The sequence below is a fragment of the Anomaloglossus baeobatrachus genome, chromosome 7 (genome assembly GCF_048569485.1).
Source record: "Anomaloglossus baeobatrachus isolate aAnoBae1 chromosome 7, aAnoBae1.hap1, whole genome shotgun sequence".
NCBI lineage: Eukaryota > Metazoa > Chordata > Amphibia > Anura > Aromobatidae > Anomaloglossus > Anomaloglossus baeobatrachus.
In genome coordinates this window covers 55183572-55210133 of record NC_134359.1, presented here as the reverse complement: position 1 = coordinate 55210133, position 26562 = coordinate 55183572, and the positions used below count along the sequence as shown (strand labels likewise).

Sequence of the window (26562 nt, the reverse complement as noted above, 5' to 3'; positions counted from 1 at the left end):
AAGATCTTACTCTCCTGATAATGAGACCAGGAGTGGAGAAGTGGGAATATGTCCCACAAGAAAAATGTTATTTACGAGAATAATAGTGTATCTTTATTTGCAGAAGGTGTTGTAAATAAGCGGAATCCATGGTATCGGTTACTGGGAAGAGCTCGATAGTGATGAGATGGAGAAATTCCTGTGTTTGATGTTTGCCTCTCTGGTCATTGGATGGACAAGTCTACATCAGGAGGAACCTGTGGCGAATGAATTTTTGATGCACCATCACATTTTCAACACACAGATTGCTGGATCTGTACACATTCTTCGGTTACAGCCACCAGTATCCCTTATCTGGATGTCGCGGTATCGATGGAGGAAATCTTAAAGTAGAAAAGTTGTTCTGATCATCTTGCTGATAAAGACACTCAAAGTGTTCGTCTATAGAATACTACAGTACCCATTTCCATAGTGGGATGGATCAATCTTCCATGGTGGCAAGGCAATTTGAATACAACAGTCACCAATTTGCAATATCTGGCTTTTAAGGGAGGAATTTGGGTACCAAGAAATAAGACTGGACTGACTAACCTGGGATTCATCCCTATGGGGAATATAAAAATAAGTTTTGGGACAGCTATAAATACTGTAGATGCTTTTAAACCCAGCTTAGTGGAAAGGACAATTCATGATATGTTATGGCCTTATGCCAATATGTTCATAAATGGGACTAGTGAAACTTCTAGTAACATATCGGGAAATGTAATGTGTAATGATTCCTTTGAATATCAAGCAAATTCCAAAACACATGATATTCAAGGGAGCTTTTCAGATAATATTGCTTTTAGTTTTAATATAATATACATAGTAGTGAAAGTGATTATTATATTTGTGATTCAACGTTTATCCAAACAAACCAAGAAATCAAAATCTGTGGCAAAGTCAATGTTAGTGTCCTATTAAAAGTGATATTTCTTGGTCATGGTATGGTATATTCCGAGTGATCTTCTTCTAGTGGAATACTGATGATGGAAAATAATCCCTGGGATCAAGGACCGATTGTGATACCAATGTGATATGACTGAAAGAATGTGTGATTAGATAGGAATCATAATCATAAAAGATAGGAGTGATCCCAGATATTATTTGACCTATCAATAATTCAGTATCAAAAAGATGTCCTTTGGATGGCCAATAATGATGACCAAGGAATACATGTCAACCAGGTTTTGAAGCAGTTTTTAGATAATAAGGAAGTAACATTTACAGTTCCACTTACCGGAAACTTGTGGTTAGCTTAAAGACAGATTTAAGGAAGCTTGCATATGAAATTTACGGCTCATTGCAATATTTCACAAACACTATGGTTAAACTGTGGTCAGCCAGTTGTCAACTGGCAGGATGTGCAGGAAATGTGCAGGAAGCTGCCGGTGCCCACAACTGTTTGTGGTCAAGTTACATGAACATGACTCAGCTGTCACATGCTGGTGACCATTTAAACCCAACCTACAAGTTTTCCTATAAAAAATACACCGAACTCGTTTAATGTTAGGGGATACCTTCCAGGACATTGAAGTGTACGTACGCACTGTTCCTGTGATGCAAGATGCCATGTTGATTCCTTATCATTAACTCGAGTTCCCTCCGATGTGAAAGGATTGCTACAACATAACGGTAATGTTGATGCATATTTCTGTTATTGTATAAGATTATAGTTCTAAATGTCTATGTACCATTAATTATATTCATGTGCTATTACAATAAATAGTATCTTGCTATAAAGAATATTAGTATTCGTGCCTGATTAGGATATCAGTGAGCGCTTCGTAAGTACGGGCTTTCAGCCCCCTTTTTAGTAGAATTTAGCAAGACAGGCTCCAGCCTAGAAAATCAACCTTACAACACCGCCGACACAGTGGGGTGAGAAGGGACATGCCGGGGGTCCAGACGTGGACCCACAGTTCTTCAAACACATTCCAAAAGGGAAAAATCATATGAGAATGCATGTGTGGATGTATGCCTCCTGAACACAAAGCGATAAACTGGCTGGGTCTGCTCACCAGGGGGTGTATAAGAGGGAGGAGCTACACTTTTTAGTGTAGTACTTTGTGTGTCCTTCGGAGGCAGAAGCTAAACACCCATGGTCTGGGTCTCCCAAAGGAACGATAAAGAAAGAAGGATTTTGGTTGTGCCTCAAACATGGCATCCGTAGCAGCCATGGCATCAGAAATGGTGTGAAATTTGGTACCCCTAAGGTGTTTCTTCAGGTTTGGAAACAGGATAATCAGAGGGAGCTAGATCTGGTGAATAAGGTAGGTGATCAACCAGCTGGAAGCCCAGCTCTGCCAGTTTTGCCATGGTCGCTTGTGCAGTGTGAGCGGAGGCGTCGTCTTGCAGGAACAAGATTCCTTTGGACAGCTTGCCACGCCTTTTGGCCTTCAGAGCTGCCTTCAATTGGTCTAAAAGTTTAATGTAATACCTTGCTTTGAAGGTGGAACCCTTTTGAAGGTAGTCCACTAGCAGGATGCCCTCCTTATCCCAGAACACAGACACCATCACCTTAGTAGCGGATTTTTGCACCCTGAATTTGTTTGGATGAGGAGAACCATTGTGCCTCCACTCTGATGACTGCTCCTTGTTTTCAGAGAAATACAAATAAATCCAGGTCTCATTCATAATGATCAGTCGATCCAGGAAGTTCTTATCATTCCGGGAACACTGACAAATGGACTGGGAAATTTTCACTCACGTGCTTCTCTGATCTGTTGTCAGACATTTGGGGACCCACTTTGAAGATAGCTTCCTCATGTCCAAATTTTCATGGATAATGACACAAACACATTCACGGGAAATCCCCATGATGTCTGCTATTGCTTTAGCTGAAATTCGTAGATTCTCCAGTATGAGGTTGTGCACAGCATCGACGATCTCTGGAACAACAACGACCACTCTTGGTCGTCCAGGACGTTACTCATCATTGGTGCTGAAGTGGCTGTGAAATATGAAGGGCACTGATCCCCCAATGTCTGCGACATATCACCATGAATATCCTTCAGACTTTCCTTGCAGAAACAAGAATTTTATCACTCCTCTGCTCTCAGTTGCTGTGAATACCGCATTAGACGCCGCCATTTTTCTTTTCCCGCGTGCGTAGAACACTGTTGCCATAAGCAACAAATACAAAATTTTGAAAACATATATTAGACACATAAGACTATCATGTGATGCAACAATCGTTACCATAGAAACAAAAAAAGATTGTTGAGGATAAGAATTGAGTAACCAAAAATACTTAATTCAGCCATTTCATAGACTCAGGTGTATAGTTTAGTAGATTTAAATTAACACAGATATTTATGAATGCCTTTGTTCTTTTTACTAACACGTATATATATATATATATATTGCATATTTAGTGATTTTCCTTAACACAGTATATATCAGCATATGTAACTTGAAGATGGCTGCCATATCCGGTCTACATCCAAAGAAGATGATGAACAAAGAAATTCCTAAGCCTAGACTGACCAATCAAGAAGAGATTATGCTAATTTCTATATGTCCTCAGTCCAGCCTACGATACTTGATTGGACTAAACTTTTGTATACACCCTTCACTTCTCAAGAGCTATAAAAAGTTTCAAACAATAAAGACCAGTTGGTCAGCGCCCGTCATGGAGAAGGTCCATAACCGATAGTGTCTGTTATCGTTCTTTCTGATGTGCACACATGACAATATAATTTGGAACAGCAGTCAGATCCAAAGAGGGATCGTTTGATTCCCGTCCTTAACAAGATCACAAAGCCAAAGACTTATCATCAGCCTATCGTATAATACGTATATACCACAAGGTATCGGTTTTATTTTTGCAGTGCCGCTCTGTGTGCACAGCCTGTTCTTTACTATGCAGCGGCACACTGGCCAAACTGAGGCCAACAGAACATACAGATTGCCTCCATGTGAATGGGGACCTGAGGAATGCTACAGTAAATGTCAGGCATTGATCCCAATGTCTAGTTTAAATAAAAGTACACAGTCTTATAGACTTGATGATTAAACTTAATGCAAAAAAAAAATAACCCACAGCACTCAACACTGGATTATTAAATGGGAAAAAAAAAAATAAATATAGACTGTAGGTCTCACCTTTAATGGAACCGGCTAATTCAGATTATGTACAGTAATAAAGAACAAACAGCACTGGATACAGAAAACAAAACATTATAACACCAGCAACTATTAAAAAAAATAAATTTTTGAAACAAATTTTGACAGTGAAGTTTTTTTTTTTAAAGCGGGAAATAAAAATCGAAGGGTGACATGCCAGCTAAATTCATGAGCAACCACTGTGATGGAGGAGGGCGACGTACTCAGGCCTGCAATGATCACAATTCTTATAGCTCCAGAGATTCACAGCAGCCATGTCAGGTTGGTAGTCCACAGACTTGCAGGTAGGTGGAGGTTCACAGGTCTCCAGTCCTGTGGCTACAGATTACCAATGAGGACACGGGATCAGGGTGCTACAAATGTTTTTGGTTCGATAATATATACCTATAAGAGGGGGGGAGGTGAGGGAGTATTGCAAAATTTTGTTTTGCAAAATCACATGTGGATACTAGTTGCTTGTGAGTGCTACTTTCAATCAAATTAGGTTGGTGGCCCCAAAAAACAAACAAACAAAAAAAAAAATAAAAATAAACTACTCAAAATGCAACATATCTTCTCCCCGTTTCCATTACCCGCCAGAACCTTGTATCTCAAATATGGAGCAAATAGAATCTTCGATAATATAATAGGACAGCATTACACTATGCAGATCATTGGCGTCTGCGTATATTCATCATCTAATGAAACCCCAAAAACCATAATTCTGCAATGAGGAAAAATTGTCCCTTAATGTACGGTAGCATCCTACTACTATGTCGGGTAATATAGGAGTATGGGTAATGAGGTATTGCCATCGGTTTAATCATAGAACATGCAACATTTCTTTATATTCCCACAGAAAATATATTTTTCTCTTACATCAGCCAAATTACTAAAGGAGAAAAGGGAAAAGCAAAAATAAAGAAAACACAAGGAAGAATCATCCTGTCGTTGACACAATTTTTTATATCTAAAAAAATCGTCTTTTTTCTCTCTCGTTTATTTTTTGGGAGGCAGGGAAAATTTACTTAAAACCTCATGAATACAAATGATCCAGACTGAGAAATATCAAAAACATAGACCTTAAATTGTATGCTTGAAAGAAAAAAAAAAAAAGAAGCTGAATGTCCTTCAGGGCAACAGTAGATAGAATTTATATTTCATTTTTCATTCTTCTCGTCAATACTTATAGGACTTGATTGGTTATTTGATTTTGCTTCTTTCGTGTGGGGAGAACCCCTCTCACGACTGCGGGACTTTCTGCTCGCCTCCTTGTCATGTGAAGACCGTCTTTTCTCCTCGTCTCGGCTCCTTCGGTGGGATGACCGCTCTTCTTTGTGAGTACTATGTAATGTATTGGAGTCTGGACTCACGTGATTTCGGCTCGTCCTCCGGACCCGCTTACTATCCGGACTGCTGCTATGAGACTGCCTCTTTTTATGGCTTTCCCTCTCTGTGGTCTTTTTCTGAGAGCTACTTTCTTCCTTTCTGGAAGAGTCTTTGCTTTTGCTCTGACTGACCTCCCGATCTGAAGATTTTGATCCTCCCCTACTTCTACTTCTTTTATCTCTGGATTTCTCTGGAGATCCTTTTTGGTCTCTGGACCTGGAGCGGCCTCTTCTCCTGGTGTCTTTCTCCTTGCTTTTAGTAAGGTCTTCACTCCTCGTTCTGTCATTGTCCCTACTTCTTGAGCGAGCTCTTCTGCCGTCTTCTCTACTCTTGCTCCGCTCTTTGGTTTTACTACTAGATCTATGCTTTGTTTTCTCAGATTCCCTCTCCTTGCTTTTGCCTTTTTCATGTCTGTCTTTGCTTTTCTGATGCTCCTTGCTTTTCTGATGCTCCTTGCTTTTATCTCGCTCCTTGCTTTTATCTCGCTCCTTGCTTTTATCTCGCTCCTTGCTTTTATCTCGCTCCTTGCTTTTATCTCGCTCCTTGCTTTTATCTCGCTCCTTGCTTTTATCTCGCTCCTTGCTTTTATCTCGCTCCTTGCTTCTACCCCTTTCCTTACTCTTACTCCTCTCCCGCTCATTTTTTGATGTACTGTGCCTTGACCTCTCTTTACTCCTGTTCCTCTCTTTACTCCTGTTCCTCTCTTTACTCCTGTTCCTCTCTTTACTCCTGTTCCTCTCTTTACTCCTGTTCCTCTCTTTACTCCTGTTCCTCTCTTTACTCCTGTTCCTCTCTTTACTCCTGTTCCTCTCCTTGTCTTTTTCTTTGTTACTCGAGTGTTTTTCCTTATCCTTTCCCCTCTCGTGCCCCCTTTCCTTACTTCTGGAACGGCTCCTGTCATCACGCTTGCTTTGCTTATCGTATCGATTATTTTTTACATTCTCTTTGCTTTCACTCCTCCTTTCCGATGTTCTTTTTCTCCGTCGGGTCTTGTCCTGTTTTTCTTCATTTTCTGCATCCTTAGACTCTCGGTCCTTGCTGCTTGCCTTCCGTTCTTTGCTTCTCTTCCTGTGATCACTTCTTTTGTGCGGACTCTCAGAACCTTCTCTTTGACCGGACTGTTTCCTCTCTCGTCCTCGCACAGGACTTTTCTGAACCTCTTGGTCATTTAACTCACTCCTGTTAAAAAAAAAAAAAATAAAAAAAAAAATTAGAAAGCAGAAGATATTCTTGGATGTTCCAATAAAAAGAAACCTGAAAATATTCTAGCCTTGTCTATAGCACATTTGTAATCCAAATAGATTTGCAGGACGTGGTCCATTGTTCATGATCTGTGGATACTGGATGGGAGCCATGAAAGCCGCCTCCTACCTGACTGCATCCATGGTTCTTCTTTTGATTAGCCAGCCTGGCTTGAAAATTACATGTGGGTCACACTGCTAAAATGACGTAGCACTGGGCCATTTAATCAGAAGAGCTGCTGATGCAGTCATATAGATGTTGGTTCTCATGGCTCCCATCCTATGGCCGGTCACGCTAGGTACAGGGTGAAAGTGAAAGGAAACCCTGTGTCTAGGGAAATCGAAGATGGTGACTCCTGGCCAAATTACTGCTGGTCCCTGGAATCCTTCACCACCCTAGATAGGTTCCGCACCTATGCACCGATCTGGATACCTGACCCTAGGTGTCCCTAGTGTTATACCCTAATTAGGGAACGGATGAGATGAACTATTCATCTACCCCACTAACCACTATCGAAGACACAAGGAGGACACACAGGGGGAAAATACATTAACTACTTATCCACAGATGACACCAGCAGAACCTCACCAATGACACTACAGAGGAGTACAAGGCACCTGCTTGCAACCAAGGCTTTAATGAACTGAATAATATCACCAGCACCAGTCCAAGAAAGGAAGGGGTATTTAAGAACCAAGAGAATGCTGATGATCAACAGCTGGGTGGCAGGCGAGCTCCTGCTAGGTTCAAAAGGGGGAGAGATTAAAATCCAGCAGGAAAGCTTTCTATACCAATGAATACTGGCAGCAGGAACAATGGAAAGTCAGGGAGCATTCTGCGCATCCAAAGGCTGTGACCTTCTATGGAGAGAAACCACATGACTGTCTGTCACCTGTGACATGGCCACAGATTACTTACTTGGCTGATTGACCGGGTCCTGCAAATCTATTTTGCATCAACTTTAATCAGGAGTACCACTATAAAAAGAACTGCCTCGTCACACAACCCAGCAAACAGAGGCATAGCCCAAGTTGTTGACTAATTTAGTGTTGGCATCCCCTACATAGCCTATACTTCCTGTCTGTAGTTCGTGGGAATCACAAAACAGCTCTAATAAATGTGAAACAACGGTAATAGTAGACTAGTTCAGCGTGCTTGCAAGACAAGCATCTGTGCTGGTGACAAAAGCATGTACGGTCTGTGCACAGGTGACATTGCAGAATGTTGGTTGCCTTCTGCAAAGCATCTCAACCGAAATGTCCAATCTTAGCAATTTAGACAGCTCTCCACTATTCTGCTTTCTATTCAGATACAGCTAGTGCTTGTAGGCAAACTGTGGGACCAGGCCAATCTGTAATGGATACGTGTATCACTACAACATACTTGTCTCCCTTGATCCAGCGTTCTCCACTAGAATATCTCATTCTCTGGGTTCTTTGCATCTCCTGTCTCCAGTGCGGGGGAGTCTCACTTCTCCTAAAACGATCTCTAGACCTAGACCTTGAGGGTGTACGGTAGCGCTAAGGAATAAAAGAAGAACAAGTTAGGCAGAAAAGTAAAACTTCTCTACAATCAAAACTAAGACATAACTTCAAAGTGACCCCATTCTGTGTATCTGCGCTGATGTGTCTGCACATTTAGCGTTGTATAATATGTCAAAACTGTGTAACTAAAAGGGCGATCAATAAAATCACCGTCCGTGATAACGGATGCGTGTAGAAATGAATATGGTAAGAATCAAAGAATGGTAGAGTTGGAAGGGACCTCAAGGGCCATCGGGTCCAACCCCCTGCTTTCCTAAATCATCCCAGCTATATGTTTATCCAGTTTCCGCTTGAAGATTTCCATTGATGGAGAGATCTCTACCTCCTGCGGTCGCCTGTTCCACTCCCTGACTGCCTCACTACCTCCCGCGGACGCCTGTTCCACTCTCTGACTGCCCTTACTACTTCTCATGGTCACCTGTTCCACTTCCTGACTGCCCTCACTACCTCCCATGGTCGCCTGTTCCACTCCCTGACTGCCCTCACTACCTCCCATGGTCGCCTGTTCCACTCCCTGACTGCCCTCACTACTTCCTATGGTCGCTTGTTCCATTCTCTGACTGCCCTCACTACTTCCCATGGTCGCCTGTTCCACTCCCTGACTGCCCTCACTACCTCCCGTGGTCGCTTGTTCCACTACCTGACTGCCCTCACTACCTCCCGTGGTTGCTTGTTCCACTCCCTGACTGCCCTCACTTCTTCCCATGGTCGCCTGTTCCTTTCTCGGACTGCCCTCACTACTTTCAATGGTCGCCTGTTCCTTTCTCTGACTGACCTGTCAGAAAGTTTTTCCTAATGTCTAATCTGAATCTCCTTCCTTTTAGTTTCATCGCATTGCTTCTTGTACTTCCTTGTGCTAATGAGAATAGGGTGGTTTCCTCTGCACTGCGACCACCTTTCAGATATTTGTAGACCGCTATTAAGTCTCCTCTCAGCCTTCACTTTTTCAAACTAAACATCCCTAGTTCTTTTATAATCATCACTGCGGTGTATGGAGATACTGGGCTGTGTTATTTTGTATTTTCATAATACTCCATTCACACTGGCATTTAAGCTCCTTTTTTCCCCTGAATTTATGCTAGAAACTAATCTGCCACATGGCAGAGAAAAACAGCGACATGTGCACCCCACTAACTATAATCAAGGCACTTAGGTTCCTGCTATTAAAGGAAATCTGTCACTTGTAGAAACACTATTAACCTGCAAATATGGGGTTAATCTGGTTAATAGCTTTTGGAACCTGCCCGGCGCCTGCACGTTGAACCCTGCTGCTGGGAGGATATTCACTTTATTCCTTCCGGCAGCGTCCAGGTTTTAGTTAGGGGGTTGGCTCCGGCACAGGTTCAGTCACCGTCCCCTGTACTGAGTGACAGCCACCCAGCATTAAAACCAGCTGTCAGTCAGTGCAGGAGGCGCAGTTACAGCCGTCACTCTCCATACACAAAGCAGTGACTGAACCTGCACCAGCGCCAACCTGTGAACGAGATCAAAACGCTGCCAGGAGGAATAAAGTTAATTTCCTCCTGGAAGCGGGATTCAACGTGCAGGCTCCAAACGCTATTAACCTGCAGATTAACCACATATCTGCTGGTTAACAGCGTTTTTACATGTGACAGGTTCCCTTTAAGAAGAAAGAAGGGAATTTTGTTTACTTACCGTAAATTCCTTTTCCTCTAGCTCCTATTGGGAGACCCAGACAATTGGGTGTATAGCTTCTGCCTCCGGAGGCCACACAAAGTATCACACTTTAAAAAGTGTAACCCCTCCCCTCTGCCTATACACCCTCCCGTGCATCACGGGCTCCTCAGTTTTGGTGCAAAAGCAGGAAGGAGGAAACTTATAAATTGGTCTAAGGTAAATTCAATCCGAAGGATGTTCGGAGAACTGAAAACCATGAACCAAAAGAACAATTCAACATGAACAACATGTGTACACAAAAGAACAAACAGCCCGAAGGGAACAGGGGCGGGTGCTGGGTCTCCCAATAGGAGCTAGAAGAAAAGGAATTTACGGTAAGTAAACAAAATTCCCTTCTTCTTTGTCGCTCCATTGGGAGACCCAGACAATTGGGACGTCCAAAAGCAGTCCCTGGGTGGGTAAAAGAATACCTCGATAAAAAAAGAGCCGAAAACGACCCCCTCTTACAGGTGGGCAACCGCCGTCTGAAGGACTCGCCTACCTAGACTGGCGTCTGCCGAAGCATAGGTATGCACCTGATAGTGTTTCATGAAAGTGTGCAGAGTAGACCAGGTAGCTGCCTGACACACCTGTTGAGCCGTAGCCCGGTGCCGCAATGCCCAGGACGCACCCACGGCTCTGGTAGAATGGGCTTTCAGCCCCAAAGGAAGCGGAAGCCCAGAAGAACGGTAGGCTTCAAGAATCGGTTCCTTGATCCACCGAGCCAAGGTTGACTTGGAAGCCTGCGAACCCTTACGTTGGCCAGCGACAAGGACAAAGAGCGCATCTGAACGTCGCAGGGGCGCCGTGCGAGACACGTAGAGCCGGAGTGCTCTCACCAGATCTAATGAGTGCAAATCCTTTTCACATTGGTGAATTGGATTAGGGCAAAATGAAGGTAAGGAGATATCCTGATTGAGATGAAAAGGAGATACCACCTTAGGGAGAAATTCCGGAACAGGACGCAGAACCACCTTATCCTGGTGAAAAACCAGGAAGGGGGCTTTGCATGACAGCGCTGCCAGCTCCGACACTCTACGGAGCGATGTAACTGCCACTAGAAATGCCACCTTCTGCGAAAGACGTGATAAAGAGACATCCCGCAGCGGCTCGAAAGGTGGTTTCTGAAGAGCCGTTAGCACCCTGTTAAGGTCCCAGGGTTCCAGCGGACGCTTATAAGGTGGGACTATGTGGCAAACTCCCTGCAGGAACGTGCGGACCTGCGGAAGCCTGGCTAGACGCTTTTGAAAAAATACGGATAGCGCCGATACTTGTCCCTTGAGAGAGCCGAGAGACAAACCCTTGTCCATTCCGGATTGGAGGAATGAAAGAAAAGTGGGTAAGGCAAAGGGCCAGGGAGAAGAAGGGAATTTTGTTTACTTACCGTAAATTCCTTTTCTTCTAGCTCCAATTGGGAGACCCAGACAGTGGGTGTATAGCTACTGCCCTCTGGAGGCCGCACAAAGAACTACACTTAAAAGTGTAAGGCCCCTCCCCTTCTGGCTATACACCCTCCCGTAGGAGTACAGATTCCTCAGTTTTAGTACCAAAGCAAGAAGGAGGAAAGCCAATAACAGTTTCAAAAACAAATTCAATCCGATAACACGATCGGAGAACTTAAGAAACAACATGAACAACATGTGCACCCGAAAAAACGAAACCCTAAGAACAAATAGGGCGGGTGCTGGGTCTCCCAATTGGAGCTAGAAGAAAAGGAATTTACGGTAAGTAAACAAAATTCCCTTCTTCTTTTTCGCTCCTAATTGGGAGACCCAGACAGTGGGACGTCCAAAAGCAGTCCCTGGGTGGGTAAAAAGATACCACATGAACGGGCTGTCAGACAGCCTCTTCCTACAGGTGGGCCACCGCCGCCTGAAGGACCTGTCTACCTAGGCTGGCATCTGCCGAAGCGTAGGTATGCACTTGATAGTGTTTGGTAAACGTGTGCAGACTCGACCAGGTAGCCGCTTGGCACACTTGCTGAGCCGTAGCCTGATGCCGCAATGCCCAGGACGCACCCACGGCTCTGGTAGAATGGGCCTTCAGTCCAGATGGAATCGGAAGCCCAGCAGAACGTACGTGTGAAGAATTGGTTCCTTGATCCACCGCGCCAGGGTGGATTTGGAAGCTTGCGATCCCTTATGCTGACCAGCGACTAGGACAAAGAGCGCATCAGAACGGCGTAGAGCCGCCGTGCGAGAAATGTAAATCCTGAGTGCTCTCACCAGGTCCAACAGATGTACATCCTTTTCAAATTGGTGAACTGGATGCGGACACAAAGATGGCAAAGTGATATCCTGATTGAGATGAAAGGAAGAAACCACCTTGGGAGAAAACTCTGGAATTGGACGCAGTACTACCTTGTCTTGGTGAAACACCAGGAAGGGAGATTTGCAAGATAACGCCGCTAGCTCGGACACTCTTCGAAGAGACGTGACCGCCACAAGAAAAACTACCTTTTGTGAAAGCCGAGAAAGGGGAACCTCTTTCAAAGGCTCGAAAGGCGGCTTCTGGAGAGCAATGAGAACCTTGTTCAGATCCCAGGGTTCCAATGGCCGTCTGTAAGGAGGAACGATATGACAAACTCCTTGGAGAAACGTGCGTACTTTAGAAAGCCGTGCCAAGCGCTTCTGAAAGAATACGGATAGCGCGGAGACTTGACCCTTAAGAGAGCTAAGCGACAAACCTTTTTCCAACCCAGACTGCAGGAAGGAAAGAAAAATTGGCAATGCAAATGGCCAGGGAGAAAACCCTTGAGCCAAGCACCACGCTAAGAATATCTTCCACGTTCTGTGATAGATCTTAGCTGAGGATGGTTTTCTAGCCTGTCTCATTGTGGTAACAACCTCATGAGATAAACCTGAGGCCGCTAGGATCCAGGACTCAATGGCCACACAGTCAGGTTCAGGGCCGCAGAATTCAGATGGAAAAACGGCCCTTGAGACAGCAAATCTGGACGGTCTGGTAGTGTCCACGGTTGCCTACCGTGAGATGCCACAGATCCGGGTACCACGACCTTCTTGGCCAATCTGGAGCGACGAGTATGGCTCGCTGGCAGTCGGACCTGATTTTCCGGAGAACTCTGGGTAACAATGCTAGAGGTGGGAACACATAGGGGAGTCGGAATTGCGACCAATCCTGAACCCAGGCGTCTGCCGCCAGTGCTCGGTGATCGTGAGACCGTGCCCTGAAAACTGGGACCTTGTTGTTGTGCCGTGACGCCATCAGATCGACGTCCGGCGTCCCCCAGCGGCAACAGATCTGCTGAAACACGTCCGGGCTTGAAAAGCTTGGCGACTGCGTGTTCCCCCTTGGTGGTTGATGTACGCCACCGCCGTGGAATTGTCCGACTGAATCCGAATCTGCTTGCCTTCCAGCCATTGTTGGAAGGCTCGCAGGGCAAGATAGATTGCTCTGATTTCCAGAACATTGATCTGCAGGGTGGACTCTTCCAGAGTCCACATCCCCTGAGCCCTGTGGTGGAGATACACCGCTCCCCACCCTGATAGGCTCGCATCCGTCGTGACCACTGCCCGGGACGGGGGAAGGAACGACTTTCCCTGTGACAATGAGGTGGGGAGAAGCCACCAACGCAGAGAGTCCTTGGCAGTCTGAGAGAGGGAGACAGTCCTGTCGAGGGACGTCGATTTCCCGTCCCATTGGCGTAGAATGTCCCATTGTAGAGGGCGCAGATGAAACTGCGCGAACGGGACTGCCTCCATTGCTGCTACCATCTTTCCTAGGAAATGCATGAGGCGCCTCAGTGAGTGCGACTGGCTCTGAAGGAGAGATTGCACTCCAGTCCGTAGCGAGCACTGCTTGTCCAGTGGAAGCTTCACTATCGCTGAGAGAGTATGAAACTCCATGCCCAGATAAGTCAGAGATTGGGTCGGGGTTAGATGAGACTTCGGAAAGTTGATAATCCACCCGAAACTCTGGAGAGTGTCTAGTGCCACCTTCAGACTGTGCTGGCATGCCTCTTGAGAGGGTGCCTTTATAAGCAGGTCGTCTAGATACGGGATGACCGAGTGACCCTGCGAGTGCAGAACAGCTACTACTGCTGCCATGACTTTGGTGAAGACCCGGGGGGCTGTTGCCAGACCGAAAGGTACCGCTACGAACTGCAGGTGTTCGTCGTGTATGACGAAGCGTAGGAAACGCTGATGCTCTGGTGCGATCGGCACGTGGAGATACGCATCTTTGATATCTATTGATGCTAGAAAATCTCCTTGAGACATTGAGGCTATGACGGAGCGTAGGGATTCCATCCGGAACCTCCTGACTTTTACGTGTCTGTTGAGCAACTTTAGATCCAGGACGGGCCGATACGATCCGTCCTTTTTTGGGACCACAAACAGATTGGAGTAAAAACCGTGACCTTGTTCCTGAAGAGGGACGGAGGTCACCACTCCTTCCACCTTTAGAGCGGCCACCGCCTGCAACAGAGCATCGGCTCGGTCTGGTGGTGGAGAAGTTCTGAAGAAACGAGTTGGCGGACGAGAACTGAACTCTATCCTGTACCCGTGAGACAGAATATCCCTCACCCAACGGTCTTTGACGTGTGACAGCCAGATGTCGCCAAAGTGGGAAAGCCTCCCACCGACCGCGGGTGTGGGAATCGGAGACCGCAAGTCAGGAGGACGCCGTCTTGGCAACGGTTCCTCCGGCTGTCCTTTTTGGGCGTGACTGAGACCTCCAAGAATCTGAGCGTCTCTGGTCTTTTTGAGTCTTTTTTGACGAGGCGAATTGGGACCTGCCCGGTCCTCGAAAGGACCGATACCCAGACTGACCCTTTCTCTGTTGGGGTCTGTTTTGTCTGTGTTGCGGTAAGGATGAGTCCTTACCCTTGGAGTGTTTGATGATTTCATCCAAACGCTCTCCAAACAATCGGTCACGAGAAAAAGGCAAATTGGTTAAGCACTTCTTGGAATGAGAATCTGCTTTCCAATGTCTCAACCACAGGGCCCTACGCAAAACAACGGAGTTGGCTGACGCCACTGCCGTGCGGCTTGTAGCGTCAAGAACAGCATTAATCGCGTACGACGCGAATGCCGCCATTTGCGAGGTCAATGGTGCTACCTGCGGGGCAAATGCACGTGTGACGGAGTCAACTCGCGCAAGCCCGGCTGAGATAGCTTGGAGTGCCCATACGGCTGCAAACGAAGGCGCTAATGACGCTCCAATCGCTTCATAGATGGATTTCAGCCAGAGCTCCATCTGCCTGTCAGTGGCATCTTTAAGTGCCGCTCCATCTTCAACTGCAACCAAGGATCTATCTGCAAGCCTGGAAATTGGAGGATCCACTTTTGGACACTGGGTCCAACCCTTGACCACCTCAGGGGGAAAAGGATAGCGTGTATCTTTAAGCCGTTTAGGAAAACGCCTTTCAGGATAAGCGTGGGGTTTCTGGATTGCGTCTCTAAAGTCAGCGTGGTCCAGAAAAGTGCTTAAAGTACGCTTAGGGTATCTGAAATGGATTCTCTCGTGCTGCGAAGCTGACTCCTCCACAAGAGGAGCTGGTGGGGAAATATTTAACATCTTATTGATGTTAAATATAAGATCATTAACTATGGCGTCACCATCTGGTGTATCTAGATTGAGAGCGGTCCCAGGATCAGAATCCTGATCAGTTACGTCCGCCTCATCACCCATAGATTCATCTCGCTGGGATCCTGACCATTGAGATGAATGTGAAGGCCCGTCATAGCGAGCCCGCTTAGGCTGCCCGGGGCCATCGTCCGAGTCAGAGTCTTCACCCTGAGGTGTATATGCCCGTCCCGGAGCTTGGAGCTGAGGGGGACCAGGGGGCAATGATTGCACAGTGTCCGTGGCCTGAAGTACAGGCCTAGCTCGCAATGTGTCAAGAATTTGTGACATAGTGAGAGACATTCTGTCAGCAAAAGCTGCAAACTCAGTTCCTGTCACCTGGACAGCATTCACAGGTGGTACACCCTGGGTCACGTCCAGCAGAGGTCCCGACTGTGCAAGCGCCGCAGGGGCCGAGCACTGCACACAATGGGGGTCCGTGGAGCCTGCCGGTAGAAAAGTCCCACATGCGGTGCAGGAAGCCTATAATGTCTGTGCCTTGGCACCCTGCGTTTTACGGACGACATGCTGCTGGCTCTCTGCAATGTGAGAGAGTCTATAGCCAAAGGGCGACCAGCGCTATGCAATACAAAGTATTTGTAGAAACAAAATACTAAGAATACTACTGGCACAAGAGGGGGTGAGCCCTGAGGGCTGCTTACCGCCCGCTGAATAGCGGGTAAGAGGCTGCAGAATTCCTTGTCTGGGTCTCCCCGGCTCCCCTCTGTAGCGCAGCGTGTCAGCAGGAATGGCTGCCGGCGTCTGTGGAGAGGGGCGGTCCGTGGGAGTTCCCAAACAAAAGTGCGGGAAACAGTGTCCCCTCTGTGCCGATTGTGAGGGCTGGAGTATGTAAAAACGACTCCAGCCCTCGGCGCTGATGCACTGGCCAGCGTCCCGCCCCTCTCCTGACTGGCAGGTCTGGGGGCGGGAACGAACGGGAGCAGGCCGCAAAAGCCGGGGACTCGAGTTATCAGCGCGGCCGCCGTAAAAGCGCGGGCCGCGCTGAAGTCCCCGGCGCACCACAAGTGCCAGCCGCGCCGCAGTCCCAGCGGCCGGCGTGACCGATTCCTAGACGTGGTCAGCGTCCCGCCCCTCTCCTGACTGGCAGGTCCGGGGGCGGGAACGAACGGAAGCAGGCCGCAAAAGCCGGGGACTCGAGTTATCAGCGCGGCCGCCGTAAAAGCGCGGGCCGCGCTGAAGTCCCCGGCGCACCACAAGTGCCAGCCGCGCCGCAGTCCCAGCGGCCGGCGCGACCGATTCCATAAGTGTGCCTGCTTCAGCGAAGCTGAATGAGGCCATGGCACAAGCGCCGTAGCGCTGATGTCCCCCGGCGCACTACAACACCCAGCATGCTGCGGTGTGAGCGCCAAATGCACGGGGACACAGAGTACCTTGAGGAAGCAGGGCCATGTCCCTGATGTACTCCGCTCCATCCAGCATCTTCTCCAGGGGCTGTAGATGGAGCACGGTCTCAGTGCCTGGAGACCAGTAAATCCCACTTCACCCAGAGCCCTGTAAAAAGGGATGGGGAAGGAATCAGCATGTGGGCTCCTGCCGCCGTACCCGCAATGGGTACCTCAACCTTACAAACACCTCCGACATACAGTGGGGTGAGAAGGGAGCATGCTGGGAGCCCTGTATGGGCCCTCTTTTCTTCCATCCGACATAGTCAGCAGCTGCTGCTGACTAAAAACAATGGAGCTATGCGTGCGTGTCTGACCTCCTTGCGCACAAAGCTAAAACTGAGGAATCTGTACTCCTACGGGAGGGTGTATAGCCAGAAGGGGAGGGGCCTTACACTTTTAAGTGTAGTTCTTTGTGCGGCCTCCAGAGGGCAGTAGCTATACACCCACTGTCTGGGTCTCCCAATTAGGAGCGAAAAAGAAAAACCATTATCAGAGCACCAGGATAAGAAGATCCTCCAAGACCTGTGATAGATCTTGGCGGACGTTGGTTTCCTGGCCTGTCTCATGGTGGCAATGACATCTTGAGATAACCCTGAGGACGCTAGGAGCCAGGACTCAATGGCCACACAGTCAGGTTGAGGGCCACAGAATTCAGATGGAAAAACGGCCCTTGTGACAGCAAGTCTGGGCGGTCTGGGAGCGCCCACGGTTGACCCACCGTGAGATGCCACAGATCCGGGTACCACGACCGCCTCGAACAATCTGGGGCGACGAGAATGGCGCGACGACAGTCGGACCTGATTTTGCGCAGCACTCTGGGCAGCATCGCCAGAGGAGGAAATACATAAGGCAGTCGAAACTGCAACCAATCCTGAACTAATGCGTCCGCCACCAGAGCTCTGTGATCTTGAGACCGGGCCATGACTGCCGGGACTTTGTTGTTGTGCCGCGACGCCATGAGATCGACGTCCGGCGTTCCCCAGCGGCGACAGATCTCTCGAAACACGTCTGGGTGAAGAGACCATTCCCCCGCGTCCATGCCCTGACGACTGAGAAAATCTGCTTCCCAGTTTTCTACGCCCGGGATGTGAACTGCGGAGATGGTGGAGGCTGTGGCTTCCACCCACTGCAGAATCCGTCGGACTTCCTGGAAGGCTTGACGACTGCGAGTGCCTCCTTGGTGGTTGATGTATGCGACGGCAGTGGCGTTGTCCGACTGGATACGGATCTGCCTGCCCTCCAGCCACCGATGAAAAGCCAATAGGGCTAGATACACTGCCCTTATCTCCAGAATATTGATCTGAAGGGATGACTATCGGAGTCCAGGTTCCCTGAGCCCTGTGGTGGAGAAAAACCGCACCCCACCCTGACAGGCTCGCGTCCGTGGTGACCACAGCCCAGGTTGGGGGTAGGAAGGATTTTCCCTGCGACAGAGAGTTGGGAAGGAGCCACCACTGAAGTGACGTCTTGGTTGCAAGGGAAAGAGAGATGTTCCTGTCGAGGGAAGTCGACCTCCTGTCCCATTTGCGGAGAATGTCCCACTGGAGTGGCCACAGATGGAATTGCGCGAAGGGCACTGCCTCCATCGCTGCCACCATTTTCCCCAGGAAGTGCATGAGACGCCTCAAGGGGTGTGACTGACCCCGAAGAAGAGATTGCACCCCTGCCTGCAGAGAAAGCTGTTTGTCCAGCGGTAGCTTGACTACCGCTGACTGTGTATGAAACTCCATCCCGAGGTAAGTCAGTGATTGGGTCGGTGTCAACTTGGATTTTGGGAAGTTGATGATCCACCCGAACTGCTGGAGAGTCGCCAGAGTGACGGTAAGGCTGTGTTGACATGCCATCTGAGAGGGTGCCCTAACCAGAAGATCGTCTAAGTAGGGAATCACCGAGTGGCCCTGAGAGTGTAGGACTGCCACAACAGATGCCATGACCTTGGTGAACACCCGTGGGGCTGTCGCCAGGCCGAAAGGCAATGCCACGAACTGAAGGTGTTCGTCCCTGATGGCGAAACGCAAAAAGCGTTGATGTTCGGGTGCGATCGGCACATGGAGATAAGCATCCTTGATGTCGATCGATGCTAGGAAGTCTCCTTGTGACATCGATGCGATGACCGAGTGGAGAGATTCCATCCGAAACCGTCTGATGCTCACATGTCTGTTGAGTAGTTTGAGGTCCAGAACGGGACGGAACGAACCGTCCTTCTTTGGCACCACGAACAAGTGGGAGTAAAAGCCGCGACCATGTTCCTGGGGGGGAACAGGGATCACAACTCCTTCTGTCTTCAGAGCGTCCACCGCCTGGAAAAGTGCATCGGCCCGCGCAGGGGGCGGAGAGGTTCTGAAGAAACGAGTCGGGGGACGAGAGCTGAACTCTATCCTGTAACCGTGAGACAGAATGTCTCTCACCCATCGGTCTTGAACATGTGGCCACCAGGCGTCGCAAAAGCGGGAGAGCCTGCCACCGACCGAGGATGCGGTTCGGGGATGCCGAGAGTCATGAAGAGGCCGCCTTGGAGGCATTGCCTCCGGCGGGTTTTTGGGGGCGTGGCTTAGCCCGCCACGCATAGGAGTTCCTCTGGCCTTTCTCCGGCCTGTTGGACGAAGAGGATTGGGGCTTGGCGGAGGGACGAAAGGACCGAAACCTCGATTGTATTTTCCGTTGCTGAGGTCTCTTCGGTTTGGACTGGGGTAAGGAGGAGTCCTTTCCCTTGGATTCCTTAATAATCTCATCCAATCGTTCGCCAAACAATCGGTCGCCAGAAAACGGCAAACCGGTTAAGAACCTCTTGGAAGCCGAGTCTGCCTTCCATTCGCGCAGCCACATGGCCCTGCGGACTGCTACAGAATTAGCGGATGCCACCGCTGTACGGCTAGCAGAGTCTAGAACTGCGTTCATGGCGTAGGAAGAAAAAGCTGACGCCTGAGAAGTCAAAGACGCAACCTGCGGAGCAGAATTACGTGTGACCGCATTAATCTCAGCCAGACAAGCTGAGATAGCTTGGAGTGCCCACACGGCTGCAAAAGCCGGGGCAAAAGACGCGCCCGTGGCTTCATAGATGGATTTCACTAGGAGCTCTATCTGCCTGTCAGTGGCATCTTTTAGCGATGAGCCATCTGCCACCGATACCACAGATCTAGCCGCCAATCTAGAGACTGGAGGATCCACCTTGGGACATTGAGCCCAACCCTTAACTACGTCAGAGGGGAAGGGGTAACGTGTGTCAGTAAGGCGCTTAGTAAAGCGCTTGTCCGGAACCGCTCTGGGCTTCTGGACAGCATCTCTGAAGTTAGAGTGATCGAAAAACGCACTCCGTGTACGTTTAGGGAACCGAAACTGGTGTTTCTCCTGCTGAGAAGTCGACTCCTCTACAGGTGGCGGCGGGGGAGATATATCTAACACCTGGTTGATGGACGAGATAAGGTCATTTACTATGGCGTCCCCTTCAGGTGTATCAAGATTGAGAGCAACGTCAGGGTCAGAGCCCTGAGCTGCGACGTCCGCCTCGTCCTCCAGAGAGTCCTCAAGCTGGGAACCCGAGCAGCGTGAAGAAGTCGGGGAAGATTCCTAGCGAGCCCGCTTAGCTGGTCTGGGACTGTGGTCCGGGCAGGAGTCCTCCACGTGGGACCTAGGGCCCCCCCTGGGAGCGCGCTGCGGCGCGGACAGAGAGGGGCCTGGAGGGGACGATCCAACAGGGCCCGGGGCCTGTGTAAGGACCGGTCTGGACTGCAAAGCTTCAAGCAGCTTGGCAGACCATTTGTCCATAGACCGAGCCATGGATTGTGAAAGTGACTCAGAGTTTCTCAGCAAAAACGGCAAACTCTGTCCCTGCCGCCTGGACAGGGGGAACAGGGGGGTCTACCTGAGCCGAGGGGCCCACTAGTGACCGAGGCTCCGGCTGAGCAAGCAAAACAGGGGTCGAGCATTGCTCACAGTGAGGGCAAGTGGAACCCGCAGGTAACATAGCCGCACAAGAGGTACAGGTCGCAAAATAACCCTGTGCCTTGGCACCCTTGTTCCTTGTGGACGACATGCTGTTGTCTCCTAGGAGAGTGATCACTGAGGGTATATGGGAAAAGGTATATAGCCCGACCGAACAGAAATATATATATTATATATATATATATATATATATATATATATCTATATATATAATTGCCTTATTCTGTCTGTCTGTCTGTCTGTCTGTCTGTCATGCTCCGAAATTGTGTCCTTACGGTGACACAAAGCTGATTGGCCGCTGGGCTCGCCATGGCCCCGCCCCCCCACACGGATTGGCCTCTCGCCCCGGCTCTCTGCAGGCCCCGCCCCCCTCACGCAATGCACGCTCGCTCTCCCCCAACTGACACGGAGGCCCGATTCCCAGGTGAGTACACACACACACATCAGATCACACTCACTCTCACACACACCTCACACATCACATCCACACACTCACAACATCCTGGGATATCGCTTGCTTCTACACCGGCTCCGTCAGGATCCCAGCAGCGCCAGACATAACCTTGCGATGCTGGGATCTTCACGGAGGCCGTGAAAGCTGGTAACCATTATACACATCGGGTAACTAAGGTCCCTTGGTTACCCGATGTGTATCATAGTTACCAGTGTACACCGGCTCACACTCACACACACATCACACACACATCACATCGCATCCACACATCAAGGTCCTGCAGCGGCGGAAAATACAGACACATAACAGCACACACATAACAGCACACACACACATAACAGCACACACATAACAGCACACACATAACAGCACACACATAACAGCACACACATAACAGCACACACATAACAGCACACACACACACACACAAATCAGATCACACTCACTCACACACACACATCACATCGCATCCACATACTCACAACATCCTGGGATATCGCTTGCTTCTCGGCCTCGATACTGTGCTGTTGTGATCTTCCAGGACCTGCCGGAGGATCACATGGCCAGACGCATGTGATATCCCCGGATGTTGTGAGTATAAGCGCGTATGTGCGATATCGTCAGTGTGTCTGTGTGTGTGAGTGGATGCGATCGGGTGTGTGTGAGTGGATGCGATCGGGTGTGTGTGAGTGGATGCGATCGGGTGTGTGTGAGTGGATGCGATCGGGTGTGTGTGAGTGGATGCGATCGGGTGTGTGTGAGTGGATGCGATCGGGTGTGTGTGAGTGGATGCGATCGGGTGTGTGTGAGTGGATGCGATCGGGTGTGTGTGAGTGGATGCGATCGGGTGTGTGTGAGTGGATGCGATCGGGTGTGTGTGAGTGGATGCGATCGGGTGTGTGAGTGTCGGCAGAGGAGCACGGCGTGCTGGAGGAGGCTGGGAGCAGAGAGGCTGATCATGGGGAAGGCTGGGAGGAGAGAGGCTGATGCTGGGGGAGGCTGGGAGGGGGAGGCTGGGACGAGGGAGGCTGATGCTGGTGGAGGCTGATGCTTGGGGAGGCTGATGCTGGGGGAGGCTGGAAGGAGAGAGGCTAATGCTGGTGGAGGCTGATGCTTGGGGAGGCTGATGCTGGGGGAGGCTGATGCTGGGGGAGACTGGGAGGGGAAGGCTGATGCTGAGGGAGGCTGGGAGGAAGGAGGCTGGGAGGAGAGAGGCTGATCCTGGGGAAGGCTGGGAACGGGAGGCTGATGCTGAGGGAGGCTGGAAGGAGAGAGGCTGATGCTGGGGGAGGCTGGAAGGAGAGAGGCTGATGCTGGTGGAGGCTGATGCTTGGGGAGGCTGATGCTGGGGGAGACTGGGAGCGGAAGGCTGATGCTGAGGGAGGCTGGGAGAGGGAGGCTGGGAGGAAGGAGGCTGGGAGGAGAGAGGCTGATCCTGGGGAAGGCTGGGAAGGGGAGGCTGATGCTGGGGGAGGCTGGAAGGAGAGAGGCTGGAAGGAGAGAGGCTGATGCTGGTGGAGGCTGATGCATGGGGAGGCTGATGCTGGGGGAGACTGGGAGCAGAAGGCTGATGCTGAGGGAGGCTGGGAGGAAGGAGGCTGGGAGGAAGGAGGCTGGGAGGAGAGAGGCTGATCCTGGGGAAGGCTGGGAAGGGGAGGCTGATGCTGAGGGAAGCTGGAAGGAGAGAGGCTGATGCTGGGGGAGGCTGGAAGGAGAGAGGCTGAGGCTGGGAGGAGAGAGGCTGATGCTGGGGAAGGCTGATGCTGAGGGAGGCTGGGAGGGGAAAGCTGATGCTGGGGAAGGCTGGGAGGACGGAGGCTGGGAGGAGAGAGGCTGATCCTGGGGAAGGCTGGGAGAGGGAGGCTGATGCTGGAGGAGGCTGGAAGGAGAGAGGCTGATGCTGGCGGAGGCTGATGCTGGGGAGGCTGGGAGAGGGAGGCTGATGCTGAGGGAGGCTGGGAGGAGGGAGGCTGGGAGAGGTAGGCTGAGAGAAGAGAGGCTGATGCACACACACACAACACACACACACACACGCGCGCGCACTGCACAACACGCCACACACACACACACACACACACACACTGGGAACCACAAACAACTGCCCTACACAGACACCCACACACACAGACAACGCTGCACACACACAACACCCAACACACAAACACCGCGGCACACACAAATATACGCACATACCGCACAACACACACATTGCACAAAACATACCTCCCCCCAAAACACACCACACACACAAACCGCGCAACACACACACAACGCTAGAGACACACAGCGCTCCACAAACAACGCAACACACATACAACACCGCTCTCACCCCCCGTCACACCCAGAACATGTACAGCGCCTACACAAACACTTGGTAACTACAGACAACAACATCTCTCTCTCTATATATATATATATATATATATATATATATATATATATATATATATATATATATATATATATATATATATATATATATATATATATATATATATATATATATATATATATATATATATAACAAAAATCATACATGAACTACACAATACGTAAATTCTAGAATACCCGATGCGTAGAATCGGGCCACCTTCTAGTATATATATATATATATATATATATATATATATATTATATATATATATACATACACATACACATACACATACACATACACATACACACATATATATATATATATATATAGTATCTATTCCGGCACCCTAGGGGGACCAGCACCGGGTGACCGGTGTGGCTTACCGACCGCTAAAAAGCGGAGCGTGTGTCCTCCAGATTCCCTGCCTTAGGTCTCCCAGAGTTGCAGAGCTCTTTCCTGGAAATCCTCCACCGGCAGAATGTCAAAAAAATGGCTGCCGGAGCTCTCTGGGGAGGAGGGAGCCGTGGGCGGCGCTAGAAAAGTGCGGGAATCTGGGGTCCCCACAGTGATCAGTGAGGGGGGGAGGAAACATACAGGATGCTCCGGCCCTCACATCCGACGTCAGGTCGGCGGTCCCGCCCTTACCCCTGACAGACAGGCCCGGGGGCGGGAGTTTTGCTACTAGGCCGCAATGAAGCCGGGGGACTAAATTTAAGACCGCGTCCGACAAGCAGGCGCGGAAGTCCGCCGGTCTTCACAAATCAGCAGCTGCTGCAGCATCCGGGATGAAAGCGCTCCATGCACAGCCCCCATGGGGACACAGAGTACCTTAGAGATGCAGGGCCCGGTCCCTGAGGATAAATAGACTCCTGTCCGGCAGATTCCCACAGGGGCTGCGGAGGGAGCACGGTCCCAGTAACTGGATGACCGGTCAGGATCCCACTTCTCCCAGAGCCGCTAAGGGATGGTGAAGGAAAACGGCATGAGGCTCCGGCCTTTGTACCCGCAATGGGTACCTCAACCTTAACAGCACCGCCGACGTAGTGGGGTGAGAAGGGAACATGCCGGGGGCCCCGTGGGGGTCCACTTTTCTTCCAACCGATATAACTAATATGAGAATGCATGAGTGGATGTGTGCCTCCTTCCACACAAAGCATAAAAACTGAGGAGCCCGTGATGCACGGGAGGGTGTATAGGCAGAGGGGAGGGGTTACACTTTTTAAAGTGTGATACTTTGTGTGGCCTCCGGAGGCAGAAGCTATACACCCAATTGTCTAAGTCTCCCAATGGAGCGACAAAGAAAAGAATGTTGCATACTGTGCTTATTCTGGTGGCAATTGTTGGAAGCTGCATCAAAGCCTCTTAACAGAAGGTGTGAATCTAGCCTAAAATAGAATTGCTGATAATTTTGCAGTTCTGTAGTGTGCGCAACGCAGGTGTCTACCCAATCTATTACTGACATAACAAACACATGAGTTAGGTACAAATCAACTAGAGAGAAAAACAATACACGTACTCTTGGGCCTCTGCCCTTGATCTTCCTTCCAGACCTTGTTACTAAAAGTCTTCGCTGATAAAGTGAACTAAAAAGGAAAATACATAAAAATCAGAATGTTATAGAAATGTATGAAAAGTTAAAGGGGTTGTTAACTACTAGGACAATGCCTTCCGATTCCACATGTGCCCCAGATAAACTAATAAATCCTATACTCACCTCCCGTACCAGTGCCGTGGTGTCAGAGCTTGGGGTGGCGGGGCTCAAGTGGGGTTGTGACATCACACAAGCCCTGCGTCCAATCAGCGCCGGCTTCAATCTCCCCACCTTTGGGCCAAACGAGTAATTAACAGGAAGCAAGCGCTGCGCCTGCTGATTATATGCGGGTCTCGCATGGGTTGTGACGTCACAACCCCATGTGAACCCCGGCACCACAAGCCCGTATACCGCTGGAATGACGCCGGTACAGGAGGGGAGTATGGGTTTTAAGATTTTATATGGGGGGAAACACGTGGAATCAGAAGAGGTTGCAATATTAGTGGACGACCCAGTTACAAAAATAGCCATTCTAAAAACCTATTGCTTCCAATGAAGACAGGTTGGATACATGTGTTTTCATGGTTTATTACAGTCATATTTTTTCCCATTTATTCTGCAGAGATGTTCATCTGCACCAACAGCATCAAAGCAGAATAAAAGTAGGTCTGCGCCGACAATTAAGATATTGGGGGGCAGGTAGACGAGGGGGACGCACACCTTTCTCTCTCGCGTTCTCTGATTGTTACTCGGCTTTCCATCTCTTCAGCTCTTTGAGGGCTTTTTCTCATCAAAAACTTGTTTTCTGGCACCGTGGGAATCTCTTCTGGACGGACTGTGGATGTCACCTGTAGTTCTTGATCTTGATCTTCATGTTCACTCTCAGAACTGTCAGAAAAAAAAAAGACGCATCTGGTTAATCAGCCGAAGATATATGGTCATACAGCAAGTATCCGACCTGAAGGACTACACAGTTTAGCCATGGACACTCATGCAAATAAGGAAATTGTCACATCCGTTTAGTTTATTTTCACCCCATTTATATTCCATCATTTCAAAGGGTTTGTGACATATTGATGGCATTTTGTTAGAATAGGTAACCTCCAGGCATCCCCACCCCACTTATCAGCAGTTACCAGGTCTGCAAGTAGCCGGATATAATCAGTGTTCGGAGCAGAACAGCACCACAATAATCAACTGAATAAGGCTATGTGTCCACGGGACAATGTACCCGTGGATTTTGACGCGGAAAACCCGCGGGTTTATTTGGATTTTTTAGATAACTCCGC

At 49.2% G+C, this 26562-nt stretch overlaps 1 protein-coding gene across 2 annotated transcripts in view; it reads right to left on the bottom strand.

The window, feature by feature from the left end:
- Nucleotides 1-4102: 4102 nt before the first annotated feature.
- Nucleotides 4103-26562, bottom strand: part of PPIG (peptidylprolyl isomerase G) — an 88541-nt gene continuing 66081 nt past the window's right edge. For both annotated transcript variants that reach the window (XM_075317297.1, XM_075317298.1), the window contains exons 10-13: nt 25994-26161; nt 25259-25325; nt 8140-8276; nt 4103-6693 (exon numbers count right to left, since the gene is read on the bottom strand). In XM_075317297.1, the coding sequence (XP_075173412.1) occupies nt 5286-6693; nt 8140-8276; nt 25259-25325; nt 25994-26161 (1780 nt within the window). In that variant the 3' untranslated portion in view covers nt 4103-5285. The remainder of the gene's footprint in view (nt 6694-8139; nt 8277-25258; nt 25326-25993; nt 26162-26562) is intronic.